Raw genomic sequence first — 20443 nt, 5'->3', positions numbered from 1 at the left:
TAAAATGCTGCTTCATGTCCAGGGATGTGCAGGGTAAGCTATGGGGTTACAGGGATAGGGCGGGGTGGACGGGGGAGCGTAAATGGGGTCGGTAGGCTGAACGGCGTCCTTTGGCACTTTCGGGATTCTATGAAAACCTTGGTTGATGACTTGCCTCAACTCTCACTTTGCCCCATGTTTCCCACACCTTTGGTGTGACATGTGGTGTCAACATGAATAGAGACTTGCATTGATAATAATAATAATCACTTATTGTCACAAGTAGGCTTCAATGAAGTTACTGTGAAAAGCCCCTAGTCGCCACATTCCGGCGCCTGTTCGGGGAGGCTGGTACGGGAATCGAACCCGCGCTGCTGGCCTTGTTCTGCTTTACAAGCCAGCTGTTTAGCCCACTGTGCTAAACCGGCCCCATGATATCACGCCTATTGAGATCTCGGGTTGCCCCAAAAGCGCTTTACAGCCAACGAAGGGTTTTTGTTTTTGACGAGTGATCACTGTTGTAATGTAGGAAAGGCAGCCGCTATTTTGCACGCAGCAAAGTCCGACAAAACAGCAGTGTGACGCAGCCGGATCATCTGTTTTCAGTGGCGTTTGTTGATTGGAGGGATAGATTTTGGCCTGGTCAGCGGGGAGAGTGGCCCCGCTTCTCTCCGACAGAGGCCCATGCGCCCACCTGGTAGGGCCCAACAGAATCTCGGCTTAACATCTGACCTCGGGGGAAGCAAGACGGGACGCAGTATCTGAGACAGGTCCTGGGACGAGTGTATTGGAGTTGGAAGGAACAGGTGTCTTTGGAATCATGGCGTCCACCACTGCCGGCTTTCTCGCCTCATACCTGGGTCAGTTGTAAACCCACCGCTAACGGATACGATTGGTCATGATTTGGGGCCTCACGGTAGCATGGTGGTTAGCATCAATGCTTCACAGCTCCAGGGTCCCAGGTTCGATTCCCGGCTGGGTCACTGTCTGTGTGGAGTCTGCACGTCCTCCCCGTGTGTGCGTGGGTTTCCTCCGGGTGCTCCGGTTTCCTCCCACAGTCCAAAGATGTGCGGGTTAGGTGGATTGGCCATGCTAAATTGCCCGTAGTGTAAGGTAATGGGGGGATTGTTGGGTTACGGGTATTCGGGTTACGTGGGTTTAAGTAGGGTGATCATTGCTCGGCACAACATCGAGGGCCGAAGGGCCTGTTCTGTGCTGTACTGTTCTATGTTACCACAGGAAGTATTTGAGGCCAAAAGATTGTATGTTTTCAAGAAGCAGTTAGACACAGCACATCGTGTGAAGGGGACCAAAGCATATGGGGAGAAAGCAGGATTAGGCTATTGATTAGATGATCATTATGAATGGCGGAGCATTCTCGAAGGGCCGAATGGCCTCCTCCGGCTCCTATTTGCTACGTTTCCATGTCAGAAACCCCAGGAACGGTTTATCACGTGACTACAAGGAAGGTAAAAGCTCAACTAGACTGACTTCATCCTGCAATCCTTGAGCTGCTTTGAAGTAAATAATGAGTCATGGCTGTTGACTGGGAGATGTTTGTGGATGGATTTGCCAAGACAAAGACCGTCCACAATGATATTCCAATTCAACGTTACAAAGAAAGAAGCCTATATCATAAAAAATTGTGTCTGCAATCGATTGTGAGTTCCTCTAGAATTCGCACTCTCAATACTGGTTCTTCCTGAATTATCAGAAGGCTTTCCTCACCCAGTTTCTTCATTCGCTGTCTCGGCGCGGACTCTTGCTGGGTTTTAATTCCACTAGCCTATCCAGTACTGCGCCTACTTGAGGACTGTAAGATACAGGAGCAGGAGTAGGCCGAACTCAAGCCTGCTCCGCCTATCAACATGGCTGACACTTTCCTGTCCCGCCCCCATATCCTTTTGATTTCTTTAAGAGGCCCTTAGCCTTTTTGGCCACTCCCCACTTGTGAATCTAAATGGGGTCGTCCAGTTATTCAACTGTGGAGACCGTCACAGCCGGGTCTGCCCCTGTTCACACTCGGCAGCCTCTCCAGAGCTGGTAACTGGATGCCAATCGGACACGGGCCTGCTTGGGTATTGGAGCGCCATCACTCCCTTTCTGTGGGTCGGTGCATCACAATATTGTGGGTTCAAATCCCACTCTGGAGGTAGAATCTCTCTGGCACTTTTGGATGAGATGTCAGGTCAACCTGCCCTCTTCTGAGCCGAACATAACAGATCCCAGGACGCTATTTTGAAAAAGAGAAATGGAGTTCTTCCAGCATCCTGGGGTATATTGACCCCTCGACTAACATCATTAAAAAGAATTATCTCTGTGTTCATCACATTACTGTTTGTGGAGTTCGCCGTGAGCAAATCGGCTGCCACGCAGTCTACATTTCAGCACTGACTACTACAAAATGACTGGTTGGATGTAAAGTGCTTTGGGCGGCACGGTAGCACAGTGGTTAGCAGAGCTGCTTCACAGCTATGAAGCAACCAGGGTCCCAGGTTCGATTCCTGGCTTGGGTCACTGCCTGTGCGGAGTCTGCACGTTCTCCCCGTGTCTGCGTGGGTTTCCTCCGGGTGCTCCGGTTTCCTCCCACAGCCCAAAGTTGCGCAGATTAGGTGGATTGGCCATGATCAATTGCCCTCAGTGTCCAAAAAGGTTAGGAGGGGTTACTTGGGTTGCGGGCATAGGGTGGAATGTGTGGGCTTAGGTAGGGTGCTCTTTCCAAGGTGCAGACTTGATGGGCCGAACTGCCTCCTTCTGCACTGTAAATGCTATGAGAGAGTTTGAGAGGTATGGTATAAAATGCCAGCACTTCAAATTTTCCTTCCCTGGATTGATTTGACGTCAAATGGCACGGATCATTCGCCAGGCGATGCCCATCTCCCGACAAGAAAGAATTAAATCATTGCCCCTTGACGTTCAATGGCTGAATCCCCCACTAACATCCTGGGGGTTTCCATTGACCAGAAACCCAACTGGACCCAACCATACAAATACTGTGGCTACGAGAGCAGGTCAGTGGCTGGGAATCCAGCAGCGAGTAACTCACCTCCTGACCCCCCCATCCAAAGCTTGTCCACCATCTACAAGGCACAAGTCAAGTGTGATGGACTCTCCACTTGCCTGGATGAGCGCAGCTCCAACTCAAGAAGCTTGACACCATCCAGGACAAAGCAGCCCCGCTTGATTGCTCCCCCTTCCACAAACATTCACTCCCTCCACCACCGACGCACAGTGGCAGCCGTGTGTACCGTCTACAAGATGCACTGCAGCAACTCACCAAGGCTCCTTAGACAGCACCTTCCAAACCCACATCCTCTACCATCTAGACAGGCAAGATCGGCAGATCCATGGGGGACGACACCACCTGAAAGTTAGCCTCTGAGTCACTCACCCCCCCTGACTGGGAAATATATCGGCCGTTCCTTCACTGTCGCTGGGTCAAAATCCTGGGAACTCCCTCCCTAACAGCACAGTGGGTGTGCCTACGCCTCATGGTTCAAGAAGGCGCGGGAGGGGGGTGCGTCTTGTTGTGAATACCGCGAATACTCCCTTTCATCAGAGTTTGGAGAATGATGAGATCTAACCCAACGAGGTTGTGGTCATTGACAAGGGGAGGCCCCAGTTAATGAAAACCTCTCCATAAAACTGTCAAGAGGACTTTAGCCAGTGTGGAACACACAGAAAGTACTTGTAATAAACAGCAAGGGAATTTTAACTTCAAGGGGGACTGGTAGATTCTTTTGGAATTTTCTACCCACACTCTGCAGTCAGTCGAAAGCGGTGGGGGGGGGGGGGGGGGGGGGGGGGGGGGGGGGGAGAATGAGTCAGCTGGTAAATGAGTGACAAATTGTGGGGACATTCTGTGTTTTTGTTTTCTGCATACTTCTTCCTACCTGTTGCTACATGCAAAGTTGATCCATTTCGGGAAACCCCACAGCGACAACAGCTTTGCATTTAGATAGCAGCCCTAACACAGTACAGTGTCCAAAATTGTGCTCCTGTGAGAGGCGCACTGCTTTGACACCAGTTTCTACTAAATCTGTGATCATTTATGGCACGTTTGTCGGGGGGGGCGGCAGTTTGTTTGTGAGGGGCGGCACGTGGCACAGTGGTTAGCACTGCTGCCTCTCAGCGTCAGGGACCCGGGTTCAATTCCAGCCTCGGGTGACTGTGGCGGAGTTTGCACGTTCTTCCCGGGTCTGCGTGGGTTTCCTCCGGGGGCTCCGGTTTCCTCCCACAGTCCAAAGATGTGTAGGTGAGGTGGATTGGCCACGCTACATTGCCCCTCAGGTGTCTAAAGGTTAGGTTGGGTTACGAGGAACAGGGTGGGGGAGTGGGCCCGAGGTGGGATGCTTTTCGGAGCAGACTCGAAGGGCCGCTTTCTGCACTGTTTTGTGATAATACACAATGCAGGGAGGAGTCGAAGGTTATGCTGATTGGGTTAGATGAACAATAAGGGTTTTACCAGCAGGGGTGGACCATACCGCAAGCCTGGCAAATTCTGCAGCGTCCGCCTCAGCTTGACCGCTCCCCGTATCCCGAGAGATCAAAAAATCCCAGCCTTGTATACATTCAGCGATGCAGCACCCACAAGAAAATCCCCAAAATTCACAACCTTCAAGTGAAGACGTTAGCCTCATCTCACAGGGGACACGGTGGCTTAATAGTAATGTCACTGGACTAACAATCCAGAGCCCCAGGCTAATTCTCTGGGGGGGAACATGTGTTCAAATCCAACCCCGGTACCTGCCTTCAAATTCACTTACTCAAAGGCCCAATAATGGTGACCATGGAAATATCATCGATTGGGGTAAAAACCCATCTGGTTCAGCAATGCTCCTGTAGGGAAGGAAATCTGCCGCCCTCACCCGGTCTGGCCTACATTTGACTCCAGAACCAGATGTGGTTGACTCTTAAATGCCCTCGGAAGTGGCCGAGCGAGGCACTCAGCTCAAGGGGCAAGTCAGCATGGGCAACAAATGATGCCTTGAAAGAATTTTTGATGAAACGCCTCTCCCGCGCCTAACCCTATCAAACCCCCTCCCAGCCTTTGTAGGAAGGTGAATACTGGCACCAGTGGGCCGAATGGCCTGCGGCAAATTCTCTGTAATCGTAAACCCGGCAGCGTCTTGGGGATTGAGAAATTTTGGAGTTTTTTTCGAGCTAGTCATAAAACCACAAGAGCACTTAACTGATGTGGGTATTTCCACTTCCAACCCTCAGTTCAACCCATTGTTGGCTGCTTTTATTCCTTGCCAGCAGACGTGTGAGAGAAATGTGCCTCCGAGCATTCAGGCTGGGAGCTGCCTTCTGGGCCTCTGGAGACCTGTGTGCAGGAGGGCCTCAGACTTATCACACAACACATTTCCTTCCCCTTTTCAGCGAGGGGACTAAGAGAGAGGGAACAAAACACAACCTTGTTTTTCAGTCCCCGTTCACACAGGGGCTGGGCGAATCGTACAGCTCACAGGGGGCCACTCGGCCCGGAGTACCCATGCTTGCTCCTTTACAGGAGCCACTCAATTTGTCCCCTGCAGCTGTTTGCCTGGTAAATTAGGACATGGATTAGAAGACGAGTGTCGCAGAGGCTTTTGACGAATGAACCTCCACTTTCTGTACTGGGTGGAGGAGGAAGATTCAAATGCCCGTTTGATGCCTCTTTTTGTTCTTTGCCGTCAGGGTTCGCTTTCCCTTCTCAATCTCGTCACTTTTCCTGTAAATTACAGCAGGAGGTCAGAGGTCAGCGTTCGATGAGGGTTTTCAACAACTTGTGCAAAGATTTCATTGCAAGACAATGGTCAACTGGCGGGACACCTCCAGACCAGAATTCCAACCTGCTGCTGGGCAAGAGAGAAAAATCTACCCCCGTGCTGTACCTGTCCTGGGAGTGTTTGATGGGGACAGTGTAGAGGGGGCTTTACTCTGTATCTAACCCCGTGCTGTACCTGTCCTGGGAGTGTTTGATGGGGACAGTGTTGAGGGGGCTTTACTCTGTATCTAACCCCGTGCTGTACCTGTCCTAGGAATGTTTAATGGGGACAGTGTAGAGGGAGCTTTACTCTGTATCTAACCCCGTGCTGTACCTGTCCTGCGAGTGTTTGATGGGGACAGTGTAGAGGGAGCTTTACTCTGTATCTACCCCCGTGCTGTACCTGTCCTGGGAGTGTTTGATGGGGACAGTGTAGAGGGGGCTTTACTCTGTATCTAACCCCGTGCTGTACCTGTCCTGGGAGTGTTTGATGGGGACAGTGTAGAGGGAGCTTTACTCTGTATCTAACTCCATGTGGTAATTGTCCTTTATGCCTGGGTGTTTTGCCTGGTTATTTGACCTGTTGCATTGAATGGGGCAGCATTGAAACGTTATGTTATGGAAGTTTTGCTGACCTGATCACTCTGCTCTCTCATAGATGATGACTCCTTCCACAAAATCTTTCATTTCAACATCCTGTTCAATAGCTCCAGTCAACCATCTCTACATCGAGCTGAGTTCCGACTTTATCGAATGCCCAGGAATGATGCAGTGGTTATGGAGCAGCGGGTAGAACTCTATGAGGTAATGCAGCGGGGTACTCGCAATCAGCTTAAAGCCGCCAGGCAACGTCGCTCACCTATGTTTCGTAGCATGTGACAAAATCAGCACGTCCTGGACTGCAATACAGGCAGTGAATCAATTACAGCAAATTGAATCGTTCTCTTGTATGTAAACAAGATGCAGGGCCGAGGTTTTCTCTGGTTGGAGTCTGGAACCAGTGGACATGGTCTCAGGATATGGAACCATAAAGGGCTGAGATGAGGAACCATTTTGTTTTTTTTAATTTAGCGTGGCCAATCCACCTAACCTGCACATCTTTGGGTTGTGGGGGCGAAACCCACTCAAACACGGGGAGAATGTGCAAACTCCACACGGACAGTGACCCAGGGCCAGGATCGAACCCGGGTCCTCGGCGCCATGAGGCAGCAGTGCTAACCCACTGCGCCACCGTGCCGCCTCATAATTTCTTCATTGAAGGGGTATTGAACCTGTCACCGAATGTATTCAAGAAAGAGATGGACAGGGCAGCACGGTGGCGCAGTGGTTAGCATTGTTGCCTGTGGCGCTGAGGACCCGGGTTCGAATCCCGGCCCTGGGTCACTGTCCGTGTGGAGTTTGCACATTCTCCCCGTGTTTGCGTGGGTTTCGCCCCCACAACCCAAAGATGTGCAGGGTAGGTGGATTGACCGCGCTAAATTGCCCCTTAATTGGAAAAAATAATTGGGTACTCTAAATTTTTTTTTAAAAGGAAGAGATGGATAATTTTTTAGATTCTAACGGCATCAAGGGGTACGGGAAGAAAGCGGGAATATGGCTTTGACATCAGGGATCAGCCCATGATCGGAGCAGGCTCGAAGGGCTGAATGGCTTACTCGTGGTCCTAGTTTCTAGCCACTGTACAGGAGCTAACATGGAGGAACTATGGATCATACAATACAGTGAATTGTTCCCTGTGTATTATACAGTGTTGTACAGTGGCACAGTTAGCACTGTGGTTTCACAGCGCCAGGGTCCCAGGTTCGATTCCCCGCTGGGTCACTGTCTGTGCGGAGTCTGCACGTTCTCCCCCGTGTCTGTTTGCGTTTCCTCCGGGTGCTCCGGTTTCCTCCCACAGTCCAAAGATGTGCCGGTTAGGTGGATTGGCCGTGATCAATGGCCGGGTTTATGGGGGAAGGTGGCCGGGATTATGGGGGAAGGGCAGGGGAGTGCTCTTTCGGAGGGTCGGTGCCGACTCGATCAACCGAACAACCTCCTCCTGCACTGTCGGGATTCTGTGGATTCTATTCCCTATGGGAATGCTGACAGGGAAATGCGCACACACACGTGGGAATGAAGTTTCCACTGCCTCTGGCTACTGTTGCACAAAACGTCTCTCAGGCTCCAACAAGAGGGTTATAGTCTGAGTCACAGTTTGTCTTGTTTACCTCCTCCTGATGTAAGTTGCCACCCTCATTCCTGCTCTTTGTGTTGAGGCTTTCCTGAAGGATGTGCTGAATCCCCAACAAAGTCTGGCGCACGACTGGCCTCTTATTTTGTAGTAATTGATCGTGCATCAGAGAGTGTTCGGGGTCTTGAATTGTCCCTCATTGCAAACCTGTGACCTAGAGAAGGGGAGAAGACGGGCGGTAGGAGCAGAAGAGATTTCGAACATAACATAGAACTTACAGTGCAGAAGGCGTCCATTCGGCCCATCTAGTCTGCACCGACCCACTTAAGCCCTCACTTCCACCCTATCCCCGTAACCTAATCACCCCAACTAACCTTTTTTGGTCACTAAGGGCAATTTATCATGACGAATCCACCTAACTTGTACGTCGTTTTGGACTGTGGGAAGCACCCGGAGGAAACCCACGCAGAGACGGGGAGAACGGGCAGACTCCACACAGAGAGTGACCCAGCGGGGGAATCAAACCTGGGACCCTGGCGCTGTGAAGCCACAGTGCCAGCCACTTGTGCTACCGTGCTGCCCCTGTGCTACCGTGCTGCCCCTGTGCTGCCCCTGTGCTACCGTGCTGCTAATGTGCAGGCTAATCAGCGGCTGGACCACTTTAACGGTCACTGCAACACCCGACTGCTTAAATCTTACATTTATTGAGCACTTCCGAGTCTTCCGGACGTTCCAACACACTTTACAGCCAATTAAAAACTTCTTCGAGTGTGGCTGCTGTCACCGTTTTGGAAACGTGGCCGCCATCTTACGTAAGCAGCAAGACTCCGTAAGCAGCAATGGCGGCTGAGGAGATAAATATCGGGCAGGACATCGAACCGCGCACCCACCCGAGAGGAGGGCGGCTGGACCCTCGGGTTGACATCTCACCCCAAAGAATGGCCCCCCCCCCCCCCCCCCCCCCCCCCCGACTTTGACGCACTCCCTCGGCCTCGGCTCAGGTTCCGTGCTGGAGTCTCGGGAGTGGAAAGATACTGAGTCAGGAAGAGATGGAACCTATGGAGCCACAGCTCCCAAGATTAGAGGGAGGGGGGCAAGAGGGTCACATGTGGCCTAGCAAGGAAGGTTACTGTAGTAATCCACGGGAGGCCGGAGTTCCGTCACCACACCAATATTTGTTTACAATAACGATATTACAGGAGCAGCTACAGAAAGTGCTGCTAGCAGCCCAGTCAACTTCAGACTGGCTCACAAAGCCTACACAGGTGCTTATATGGGCCCCCTCAATGAGCTATCATTGAGGGAGCTCATACTCCAATTGGCCAACCAATAAAGCCAATTGGAGTTCATTACAGTTACCATGGTTTTATTGGGTACACACAGCAGGCCGAGGGGTATTATTACTCCTTAGACTTAAAGAAGGGTCAGTCTGCGACTGCTATTTTTTATTTTAAGTTTTCAATTTGTGTGCTGTGGCAAGCACTAATATTACAGCCATAAATTGTCTTCAATGGCAGGTCCGGCTGCACCAGTAAAATATTAGTTCTAAATTACAGGACAGAAGATCGGAAGTACATTTTCAATCGAGCAAGCGCACCCACTGTCCGTAACTGAGGAAACGCTGAACAAGCAGCAGGCCAGTCAATACTTTGTTAACATTTAGGGCGTGAACATTGATCAGAATTGAGAACTAAAAGATGATTAAGCAGGAAAAGGTGAAGTACGGGAAGGAGTGTGTTGGGGAGGAAGTAGGCTGTGTAGAAAGGAGTTGTTTCTCTTGGTCAGAATGGAGGGGATGTTCTTGCCAATCATCTCTGCTGAACGCACTGCTCGAAGTGACTGCCATTGTGCCCACGCTGCCTCCACCCACTGCATTCTGCTGGAGAGGTAACCCTGCTTTTAACGGGAGGCGCTGCTGCAGTTTCAGACACGAGTCCCGTTCGTGGTAGTCCACGCCGACTCCTTTTAAATGGATTCTTTGGACCGCTTCCCAGGACACACAGCCAGCAGCCTAGTTATTCAATGCTCTTCAGCAAACAGTCCACAGAGTCTATTTAGAAGGAGCCTCGATGAACTACAGCAATCAGAATCCATAACGCAGGCTACCGCAACTAAGGCCCTTCTAAATATGGAATTGGGCGACTCTTTGGCGAGGCAGGGTGTGGCCTGGGGATAATAATAATAATATTTATTATTACCACAAGTAGGCTTGCATGAACGCTCCAATGAAGTTACTGTGAAAAACCCCTAGTCGCCACACTCTGGCGCCTGTTCGGGGACACAGAGGGATAATTCAGAATGTCCAATTCATCTAACAAGCACGTCTTTCGGGACTTGTGGGAGGAAACCGGAGCACCCGGAGGAAGCCCACGCAGACATGGGGGGGGAACGTGCAGACTCCGCACAGACAGTGACCCAAGCCGGGAATCGAACCTGGTACTGTGAAGCAGCAGTGCTAACCACTGTGAAACTTGGAGGAAAGCCAGTCAGCTTTTCAAGTCTATTCTGCCATTCGATTAGATTGTGACTGCTATCTGTCATAACACTGTCCCACCCACCTTAGGCCTGTAACTCTTAAATGCCCTGGCCGAACAAAGAATTCAAGTCATTAGAGTCATTACGGCACAAATGGAAGCCACAAAGCATGGACTCGCTCGATGGGCTGAATGGCCTCCTTCTGTGCTGCAATGACTCTAAGTCCGGGAATCATTGAGTTGAAAGGCCAGAATGTAATATGCAAAGCAGCATGACATTGACGGTCTTTCTAAATCTGCTGGCAGCAGGGGTAGTAGTGAAGTAGGGAAACCACCAGTGAGCCACAATGACAAGAACCCTTCATTCAGCCCTCGCAACTGCTTATAACGTAATAACCCTTAACCAGTTCCAAATGCATCCAGCATTTCACGGTCTGCGAAACGTCAAGGGAAGCTGCTGCATATTTAGCCTTGTTCCCGTAAGTGATTTGGAGAGGCCCACTCAGCCCTGCCCCACGTGGATGTGGAGCTTCCTTTGTGAGGCCCTCCTGTGTCTGGTGATGGCGTAACCCGTCAGTATTAATAAGACACGGGGGGGGGGGGGGGGCTTGGGCGTCAGATGTTCCACTGTGGAATGGAGCCTTTAAGCACTCCCGTTAAATACAACACATACTCGGAGGAAATTAAAAGGAACAGAACAGGAAGGCTCGCACTTGTACATATTTTATCATAGAATTTACAGTGCAGAAGGAGGCCATTCCGCCCATCGAGTCCGCACCGCCTCCTGGAAAGAGCACCCTAGCCAAGGTCAACACCTCCACCCTATCCCCATAACCCAGTAACCCCACCCAACACTAAGGGCAATTTTGGACACAAAGGGCAATTTATCATGGCCAATCCACCTAACCTGCACATCTTTGGACTGTGGGAGGAAACCGGAGCACCCGGAGGAAACCCACGCACACACATGGGGAGGATGTGCAGACTCCGCACAGACAGTGACCCAAGTCGGAATCGAACCTGGGACCTTGGAGCTGTGAAGCGATTGTGATGTGCGTTGAGGGATTATTGACTGGACTGTCTACTGCTCCCAGCTAAGAGCTGCACGGCATCTTTAATCATCTCAGACAGCGGACGGGGCCTTAGTTTAACATTTCCTTTAAAAGCCAGCACCCCCGACAGTGTTGCTCACTCTCTGTGCAGCCTAGATTTTACCTTCAAAGGGACGACGGTCGAGGGGGAACTTTTCACCCGGAGCCGTGGACCAAGTTTCCAGGGAAGGGATTGGCGGGATTCCCAGGCCATCCGCGGACGGAAGATTCTCTGTTCCCGCCCGTGGGTTTCCCGGCAGCGTGCGGTGGCTTTGATGGGAATTCCCATTCCAGCGAACGGCGCGGCAAATTCTCTGTCCTCGCTGGCAGCGGGAGTGGGGCGGACTCGCGATGGAGAATCCTGCCGTGCGTGTGTGAGAGGGAGGGCGGGGGGGGGGGTCACAGTCTGATGGGAATCCAATGAGGGAAGGGATTGAGGGACCAAAGGAGTTTGCCAGTCCCCGGCTGTGGGCACCGTGGGCAGCACAGCTTTCTCTCCATCAATGGGCTGGGTACCACTCCGAAATGGTGAGCACTATAATCCAGGCAAACACTCCAGTGCAGTTAAAAAGAAAGATTTATATACATAACAGCTCCTTTCACAACCGGCAGACGTCACTTTACAGCCACTGGAGCACTTTATGACTGGTTATCACTGTTGCATTGTGGGAAACCCGGCAGCCAATCCGCGCACAGCAAGATCCCAGACACAGCCGCGAGACAATATGCGGGATTCTCCGTAGCCCGACGCCAAAACCGGGATGGGCGGAGAATGCCTCCCAATGCCAGAATCGCGGGAAAGGCGCCGGTTTGGCGCTGGGTCGTGATGCTCCGCCCCCTCCAAATTGGCGTCATTGCGACTGTGCGCAGTGGCAACCCCGCTGGAATGTCATTAGCCGGCCCATCCGCCTCCGATGGCCCGCGTTCGCAAGGCGCGGGCCGCGTTTGAATCTCAGGGGTCGTGAGCCTGGCATGGCGCCTGCGGAGGCAGAGAGCGGGCGTGCGGACAGTGCCCATCACCGCCACACTCCGCCCGCAGCCATGCCGCTGCACCTGCCAGGGCTGGGGGGAATAGTGGGGGGGTGGCCAGGAGGTGGGCCGTGGGGCTGGGGCGGTCCAGCACGGCCGGCGCCATCTTTTCTAGCACGGTCGATGCGTGTGGGGGGGGGGGAGTAGGCGTACGTGCGGATGCAGCTTGTCAGCCCTGCGCATGCGCAGCACGGGACCCGGCGATTCTCCAACCATTTTTGCGTGTTCCGTGGGTGTTTCACGCGGCGCCGGTGCTAGCCCCTCACCGGTAGCAGAATCGCCGCCGATTTTCCCGTCGCAAAACGCCGTGGATCCTCCATTGGCGTTCACACTTAGCCTCAGGAACGGGAGAATCCAGCCCCATGTTTTTTTTGTGACGTTGATTTGACGGATAAATATTGGCCGGGGACACTGGGCAGAACGACTCCCCCACCCGTCTTCAACATACTGCCATGAGACATCTTACACCCAGCCACGTAGGCCTCCATTAAAAACAGCACCCAAGGCAGTGCAGCACTCCAGAAGTACTGCGCTGTGAAGCTTCATTTCTGTTTTTTGTTGTGCTTAAGCTCGGGGTGGGTCTCGAACCTGGAAAGTTGTGGCTCGGGGGCGAGCCACGGCTCGAAAGCTGATCTGAGGGCGTGCTGCATCCCGGAGCTGTGTAGTATAAAAATAGGAACCCGGAATACTGTAAACAGTTTGGTCCCCTTACATAAGGAAAGATATCCCGGCATCGGAGGCCATCCAGAGAAGGTTGACTGGTTTAGCACACTGGGCTAAATCGCTGACTTTTAAAGCAGATCAAGCAGGCCAGCAGCATGGTTCAATTCCCGTAACAGCCTCCCCGAACAGGCGCCGGAATGTGGCGACTAGGGGCTTTTCACAGTAACTTCATTGAAGCCTACTCGTGACAATAAGCGATTTTCATTTCATTTTTCAATCCCGGGTGTGGAGGGATCTTCTTATGAGGAGAGGTTGAGTAGGTGGGGCCTGTGCTCACTGGAGTTTAGAAGAATGTGAGGCGGCCTGATTGAGACATATCAGATTCTCGGGGGGTTTGACAGGGTCGATGCTGAGAGGTTGTTTCCCCCTGTGGGAGAGTCTGGGACCAGAGGGCAGAATCTCAGAGTGAGGGGGTCGCCCATTCCAGACAGAGGAGGAGGAATTTCTTCTCTCAGCGGGGAGTGAATCTGTGGAATTCTTCACCGCAGAGAGCTGTAGAGGCCGGGGCGTTAAGTATTTTTGAGGCTGAGATAGTGAGGGAATCGAGGGTTATGGGGATAAGGCGGGAAAGTGGACTTGAGGATCATATCCGATCAGCCATGATCTTATTGAATGGCAGAGCAGACTCGATGGGCCGAATGGCCTGCTTCTGCTCCTATGTCGTATAGGTGCCTTTCAGCTGAAAGGTGAGACTGGTGCTGGGGTTCAGCTGGAGAGAATAGATCCCACGTTGAAAGAAGAGCAAAGGGAGTCCTGACCAATGTTAGCATCCAGTCGCTTTCACAGTGATGCTTGTGGGATCTTCCTGTGCGCAACCTGACGGCTGTGAGTACAAACGTACTTCATTGGCTGTAAAGATCCTCGGACATCGTAACCGATGAAAGTGGGCTGTAGAATTGCGAGGCCATTCTTTGCCTTGGTGATGCCGATCTATGAGGACAGTGGCGGCAGGCACAGAGCTCCCGATACTTGGACGTGGAATTATTTTAAAAAGACCTTGAGTTGTTCAAAGAGATCAGAACCCAAGATCTCGCTGTGGGTTTGGAGCAGCTCGTGCAAGCATTGAGATTGGAACAGTTTGAGAAAACACAGCGGCTTTCTTCATTTCATATCTGTTTCCCGAGCCAATGGGCTTGTGGCCAACTGCAACCCAGGATCTCCCAATTAGATTAGTCAGTTCATATCGTAGAATCCCTACAGTGCAGAAGGAGGCCATTCAGCCCATCGGGTCTGCACCGAGCCCTACGAAAGAGCATCCTATCCAGGCCCCGCCCCGTTCCTGTAACCTACACATCTTTAATAATAATGATCATCTTTATTATTGTCACAAGTAGGCTTACATTCACACTGTAATGAAGTTACTGTGAAAATCCCCCAGTCGCCACATTCCGGCGCCTGTTCGGGTACACTGAGGGAGAATTCAGAATGTCCAATTCACCGAACAGCATGTTTTTCGGGACTTGTGGGAGGAAACTGGAGCACCCGGAGGAAACCCACGCAGACACGGGGAGAACGTGCAGACTCCGCACAGACAGTGACCCAAGCCGGGAATCGAACCTGGGCCCCTGGAGCTGCGAAGCAACAGTGCTAAGGGGCATTCGTGAACCAGATAGGCTTTTACAGTACGACTGAGACCAGGTTTCACTTCCTGAAATTAACCGAATGTTTAAATTCCCCCAGCTGCTGCTGAACCTGTACCCCCAGGGCCTGGGCGTCTGGGTTATTAGTCCAGTGACGTGACCAGTCTGCCACTGGTCGAAGTTGGCTTTCTTTGGATTAGTCTAACTGGCGATGAGGGGAAGTTGGTGGAGCTGCAGACGGCATTATTCATTACGCACCTGTACTGTTTGCCCCAGGTCAGTTCGAAAGGCAACACGTACCTGGACAACCGCCTGCTGAAGACTAAGGAGAGCGACGAGTGGATCTCATTTGATGTGACGGAGACAGTGAAAGAATGGCTGAGGGATGGAGGTAAGAGGAAGACAAGTTAATCCAACTTCCACCTGAAGAGAAAAGATAGACTTGTAATTATATCATACCTTGTATGACCTCACCAAGTCCCTAAATACTTTAAGGCCAATGAAGAACTTTTTAATGAAGATTAGTCACTTCTTATCATTTGGGATGTGCGGTAGCCAATTTGTGTGTAGATTATCTCCCAAACAGCACAGGCTCCAAAATGGTTAGGTCCCAGATATGTGCTATAGGTAGAAGAACCTTTCTTCTCATTGCTGTCTAATGCCTGCCCTTTCCTGAAATATTCTGACTTTTTTGTATTTTTGTAACTGTTCATTGTAAAAGTTCATTGGCCGCGGAGATGGAGATCCAGCTTGGAGTGAGGTTGGAGAGTTTCAGATCAGCTCCTGATGCCCCAAAGCCAAAGATCACCTACAATGAGCCACAAATTGTCAATAAACTAACGCCTCATCTAAATGACACAGAGTGACCAGAGTGGAAAATTTCACCTTTAAGTTCGGTTTCAGGTGTTCCTCTCAGATTAGTGCTGTACCTGTCCTGGGAGTGTTTGATGGGGACAGTGTAGAGGGAGCTTTACTCTGTATCTAACCCCATGCTGTACCTGTCCTGGGAGTGTTTGATGGGGACAGTGTAGAGGGAGCTTTACTTTGTATCTAACCCCGTGCTGTACCTGTCCTGGGAGTGTTTGATGGGGATAGTGTAGAGGGAGCTTTACTCTGTATCTAACCCCGTGCTGTATCTGTCCTGGGAGTGTTTGATGGGGACAGTGTAGAGGGAGCTTTACTCTGTATCTAACCCCGTGCTGTACCTGTCCTGGGAGTGTTTGATGGGGACAGTGTAGAGGGAGCTTTACTCTGTATCTAACCCCATGCTGTACCTGTCCTGGGAGTGTTTGATGGGGACAGTGCGGAGGGTGCTTTATTCTGTATCTAACCCCGTGCTGTACCTGTCCTGGGAGTGTTTGATGGGGATAGTGTAGAGGGAGCTTTACTCTGTATCTAACCCCGTGCTGTACCTGTCCTGGGAGTGTTTGATGGGGATAGTGTAGAGGGAGCTTTACTCTGTATCTAACCCCGTGCTGTACCTGTCCTGGGAGTGTTTGATGGGGATAGTGTAGAGTGAGCATTGCCCTGTTGTATTTAGTAACAGTAAATGGTGGTGTACTGGCTATATGACTAATAATCCAGTTCAAATCGGATTGGGGGTTTGAACTGAATTTTCTGTAAACAGTTTATCCTGTTATGAAAAGAGAATAGTATAAGAGTACAATAGAGGTGATGTATAAGAGTATAATAGAGGTGATGTAGTGTAACGTGAAAGCAAAATACTGCAGATGCTGGAAATCTGAAGTAAAAATAGAAAATGCGGGAAAGATTCAGCAGGTCTGGAAGCATATGTGAAGAGAGAAACAGTTAACATTTGTGAACTAGATGGGTTTTTACAACAATCGGTAATGGTTTCGTGGTCACCATTCGACTTTTAATTCCAGGTTTTTATTGAATTCAAGTTTCACCATCTGCAGTGTCGGGATTTGAACCTGGGACCCCAGAGTATTTTGTCTGGGTCATAAATATTTGACTGGGAGCCACGTATGGAGGTATTAAGACTGATGACTAAAGGCCTGGTCGAAGCGATTTCAGGAGCGTCATTATCATAGAATTTACAGCGCAGAAGGAGGCCATTCGGCCCATTGAGTCTGCACCGGCTCTTGGAAAGAGCACCCTAGCCAAGGTCAACACCTCCACCCTATCCCCATAACCCAGTAACCCCACCCAACACTAAGGGCAATTTTGGACACTAAGGGCAATTTTGCATGGCCAATCCACCTAACCTGCACATCTTTGGACTGTGGGAGGAAACCGGAGCACCCGGAGGAAACCCACGCACACACAGGGAGGATGTGCAGACTCCACACAGTGACCCAAGCCGCAATTGAACCTGGGACCGTGGAGCTGTGAAGCAATTGAGCTATCCACAATGCTACCGTGCTGCCCATAAAGGATGAGCGAGAGAAAGAGAGAGGTGAAAAGGAGGCAAAGAGATTTAGGGCCGGGATTGCAGAGCTTCAGGGCTTTAGGACACCGAAGGCAAGGCTACCATCGGTGGGCGGGGAGGAAATTGAGGATGCACAAGGAGCCAGAATCGGAGACTCAAAGGTGTTGACCTTGGGTAGGGTGCTCTTTCCAAGAGCCTGTGCAGACTCAATGGGCCGAATGGCCTCCTTCTGGAATGTGGGGCCGGCGGAAGAAAGAGGCGGGGGGCGAGGCCAGTGGAGGGGGAGTGTGGTTTGGCACTGCACGCGTGTTATGATCCATGTGTTCCAGAGCACCTAACAATCAGAGCAGCTATGGCAGTGAGGCATCTCTCAAACCGATTCCCCAAATCCTGAGTCTGGGTCTCTTCTTTTAAAAAAATATTCTGCGGCCTGTGTGGATAAATGATGCTAATTAATTCGACAGTTTCATCCCTGGGGTTTGCTTTCACTTCCCACGGCATTTTGGAATCCCCTATCCTTGAGCTAAAAGTTTCCATCTGTCGTGGGTGAAGCCTCAGACTATGTGGTTTCTGTTAGAATCCGAGATTCTTTCCGACCTTACAGCCAGCTTGCTTTAACTTGAAGTATTCCCAACCCGCAAATCAACCAGTGGCGCATTCCTTTCACACATGCAGGGCTTTGAGTGCAATCAGCTCCGAAAGATGGGCAGGAACAAGTGGGTGAGATCCGACTGTGTTTCTCATTCCGGGCATGAAGTGAGGGTGCGCTGCACTGTCAGGGGCTCCGCCTTCCTGATGAGACGCCAACCTGCCTGACCCCCCCCCCCCCCCCCCCCCCCACCCCTCCCTCAAATGGAGGTAAAGACCCCGGGGCATTGCTTCAAAGAGTTCTCCCTGGTCAATATTTATTCCCTCCACCAACCATCGCTGGAAACCACCTTCGTGACATCTTGCTGTGCGCACGTTGATTGCCATTTTCCTAGATTACGAGGGCAACCGCAGTTCAGCGTCCTTCGCTGGCTGCCAAGTGATCTTGAGGTCATGAACCGGCTCGGTAGCACAGCGGTTACCACTGTGGCTTCACTGCTCCAGGGTCCCAGGTTCGATTCCCGGCTTGGGTCACTGTGCGGAGTCTGCACGTTCTCCCCGTGTCTGCGTGGGTTTCCCCCGGTTGCTCCAGTTTCCTCCCACGATCCCGAAAGGCGTGCTTGTTAGGTGAATTGGACATTCTGAATTCTCCCTCTGTGTACCCGAACAGGCGCCGGAATGTGGCGACGAGGGGATTTTCCCAGTAACTTCATTTGAAGCCTACTTGTGACAATAAGCGATTTTCATTTTATTTTCGTTTCATTGCAGTGTTAATGTAAGCCTACTTGTGACAATAATAAAGATTATTATAACCGCAATGTGGAAAGGCAACTTGATGATTTTCAAAAAGTGTACCTTGTGCTTCAAAATAAAACTGACTTGTTCAATAAATTTGAGTCAAGCTGCCTGCAGTGAACGATGCCCTGTGCTCTCTGCTCTCACGCTCTGTTTCCTTGCAGTGACTGAGCAGCAGCTGAAGATCAGTGTCCACTGCCCGTGCGGAATGGCCGACCCGAAACAAAGTTTTCAACTCAAATTCTTCGGTAATAAGACCATCCCGTCTGTAACCCTATTTCGCCACATTTTGTTTCCCGGGCCATTTTAATTTTCGGACAAACTTTTGCTCAATCCCTCAAACAGTGGATACTGACCCGCTATTGATTTATTAAACAGAGGCGGAGGACAATTTTATTGTTTCAATGTAGAGGTGTCTCTAAAATCCCATTCCCTCAACCTCTGAATTACATTCCCACTCCTGTAACTCACTTCTGGGTACCTGTTATTCTATATATAAACCACCCTGAACCCCTTGATTAGATTCCAGTCTGTAACTCATTCCCGGGTATCTGTTATTCTATATATAAACCACCCTGAACCCCTTGATTAGATTCCAGTCTGTAACTCACTCCCCGGTATCTGTTATTCCATATATAAACCACCCTGAAACCCTCGATTAGATTCCAGTCTGTAACTCACTCCCGGGTATCTGTTATTCTATATATAAACCACCCTGAAACCCTCGATTAGATTCCAGTCTGTAACTCACTCCCGGGTATCTGTTATTCTATATATAAACCACCCCGAACCCCTTGATTAGATTCCAGTCTAACTCACACCCGGGTATCTGTTATTCTATATATAAACCACCCCGAACCCCTTGATTAGATTCCTGTCTGTAACTCACTCCCGTGTATCTGTTATTCTATACATAAACCACCACGGACCCCTCGATTAGATTCCAGTCTGTAACTCACTCCCAGGTCTCTGTTATTCTGTATAGAAACCACCCCGAACACCTCGATTAGATTCCAGTCTGTAACTCACTTCTGGGTATCTGTTATTCTATATATAAACCACCCTGAACCCCTCAATTAGATTCCAGTCTGTAACTCACTCCCGGTATTTGTTATTCTGTATATAAACCACTCCAAACTCCTCATTAGATTCAAATCTGTAACACAGTCATGCGTATCTGTTATTCTATGTATAAACCACTCCAAACCCCTCGATTAGATTCCAGTCTGTAACTCACTCCCGGGTATCTGTTATTCTATATATAAACCACCCGAACCCCTCGATTAGATTCCAGTCTGTAACTCACTCCCGGGTATCTGTTATTCTATATATAAACCACCCGAACCCCTCGATTAGATTCCAGTCTGTAACTCAGTCCCGGGTATCTGTTATGCTACATATAAATCACCCCAAACCCCTCGATTATTCTGTATCAGTATTTTCGATGGTGCAGGCCATGAATGAGAATGGTGCGGGGTGGGAATGTGAATAGTTCAGGGTATGAATGAGAATGGTGCAGGGTGTGAATGAGAATGGTGCAGGGTGTGAATGAGAATGGTGCCTGGCGTGAATGAGAATGGTGCAGGGTGTGAATGAGAATGAGGCAGGGCGTGAATGAGAATGGTGCAGGGCAGGGATGAGAATGGTGCAGGGTGTGAATGAGAATGGTGCAGGGCGTGAATGAGAATGGTGCAAAGCAGGAATGAGAATAGTGCAGAGTGTGAATGAGAATGGTGCAGGGTGTGAATGAGAATGGTCCAGGTTGTGAATGAGAATGGTGCAGAGTGTGAATGAGAATAGTGCAGAGTGTGAATGAGAATGGTGCAGGGTGTGAATGAGAATGGTGCAGGGTGTGAATGAGAATGGTGCAGGG

The 20443-nt window shown here is 50.6% G+C and overlaps 1 protein-coding gene across 1 annotated transcript in view; it reads left to right on the top strand.

Moving 5' to 3' along the window:
- Nucleotides 1-20443, top strand: part of LOC119957830 (transforming growth factor beta-1 proprotein-like) — a 44235-nt gene that overhangs the window by 9271 nt on the left and 14521 nt on the right. The window contains exons 2-4 of the mRNA XM_038785968.1: nt 6387-6532; nt 15072-15186; nt 18735-18818. Coding sequence (XP_038641896.1) covers nt 6387-6532; nt 15072-15186; nt 18735-18818 — 345 coding nt within the window. The remainder of the gene's footprint in view (nt 1-6386; nt 6533-15071; nt 15187-18734; nt 18819-20443) is intronic.

Source organism: Scyliorhinus canicula, chromosome 27 (assembly GCF_902713615.1).
Source record: "Scyliorhinus canicula chromosome 27, sScyCan1.1, whole genome shotgun sequence".
NCBI classification, from domain to species: Eukaryota; Metazoa; Chordata; class Chondrichthyes; order Carcharhiniformes; family Scyliorhinidae; genus Scyliorhinus; species Scyliorhinus canicula.
The sequence above is the reverse complement of the archived record's forward strand: the minus strand, read 5'-3'. Positions and strand labels throughout refer to the sequence as shown.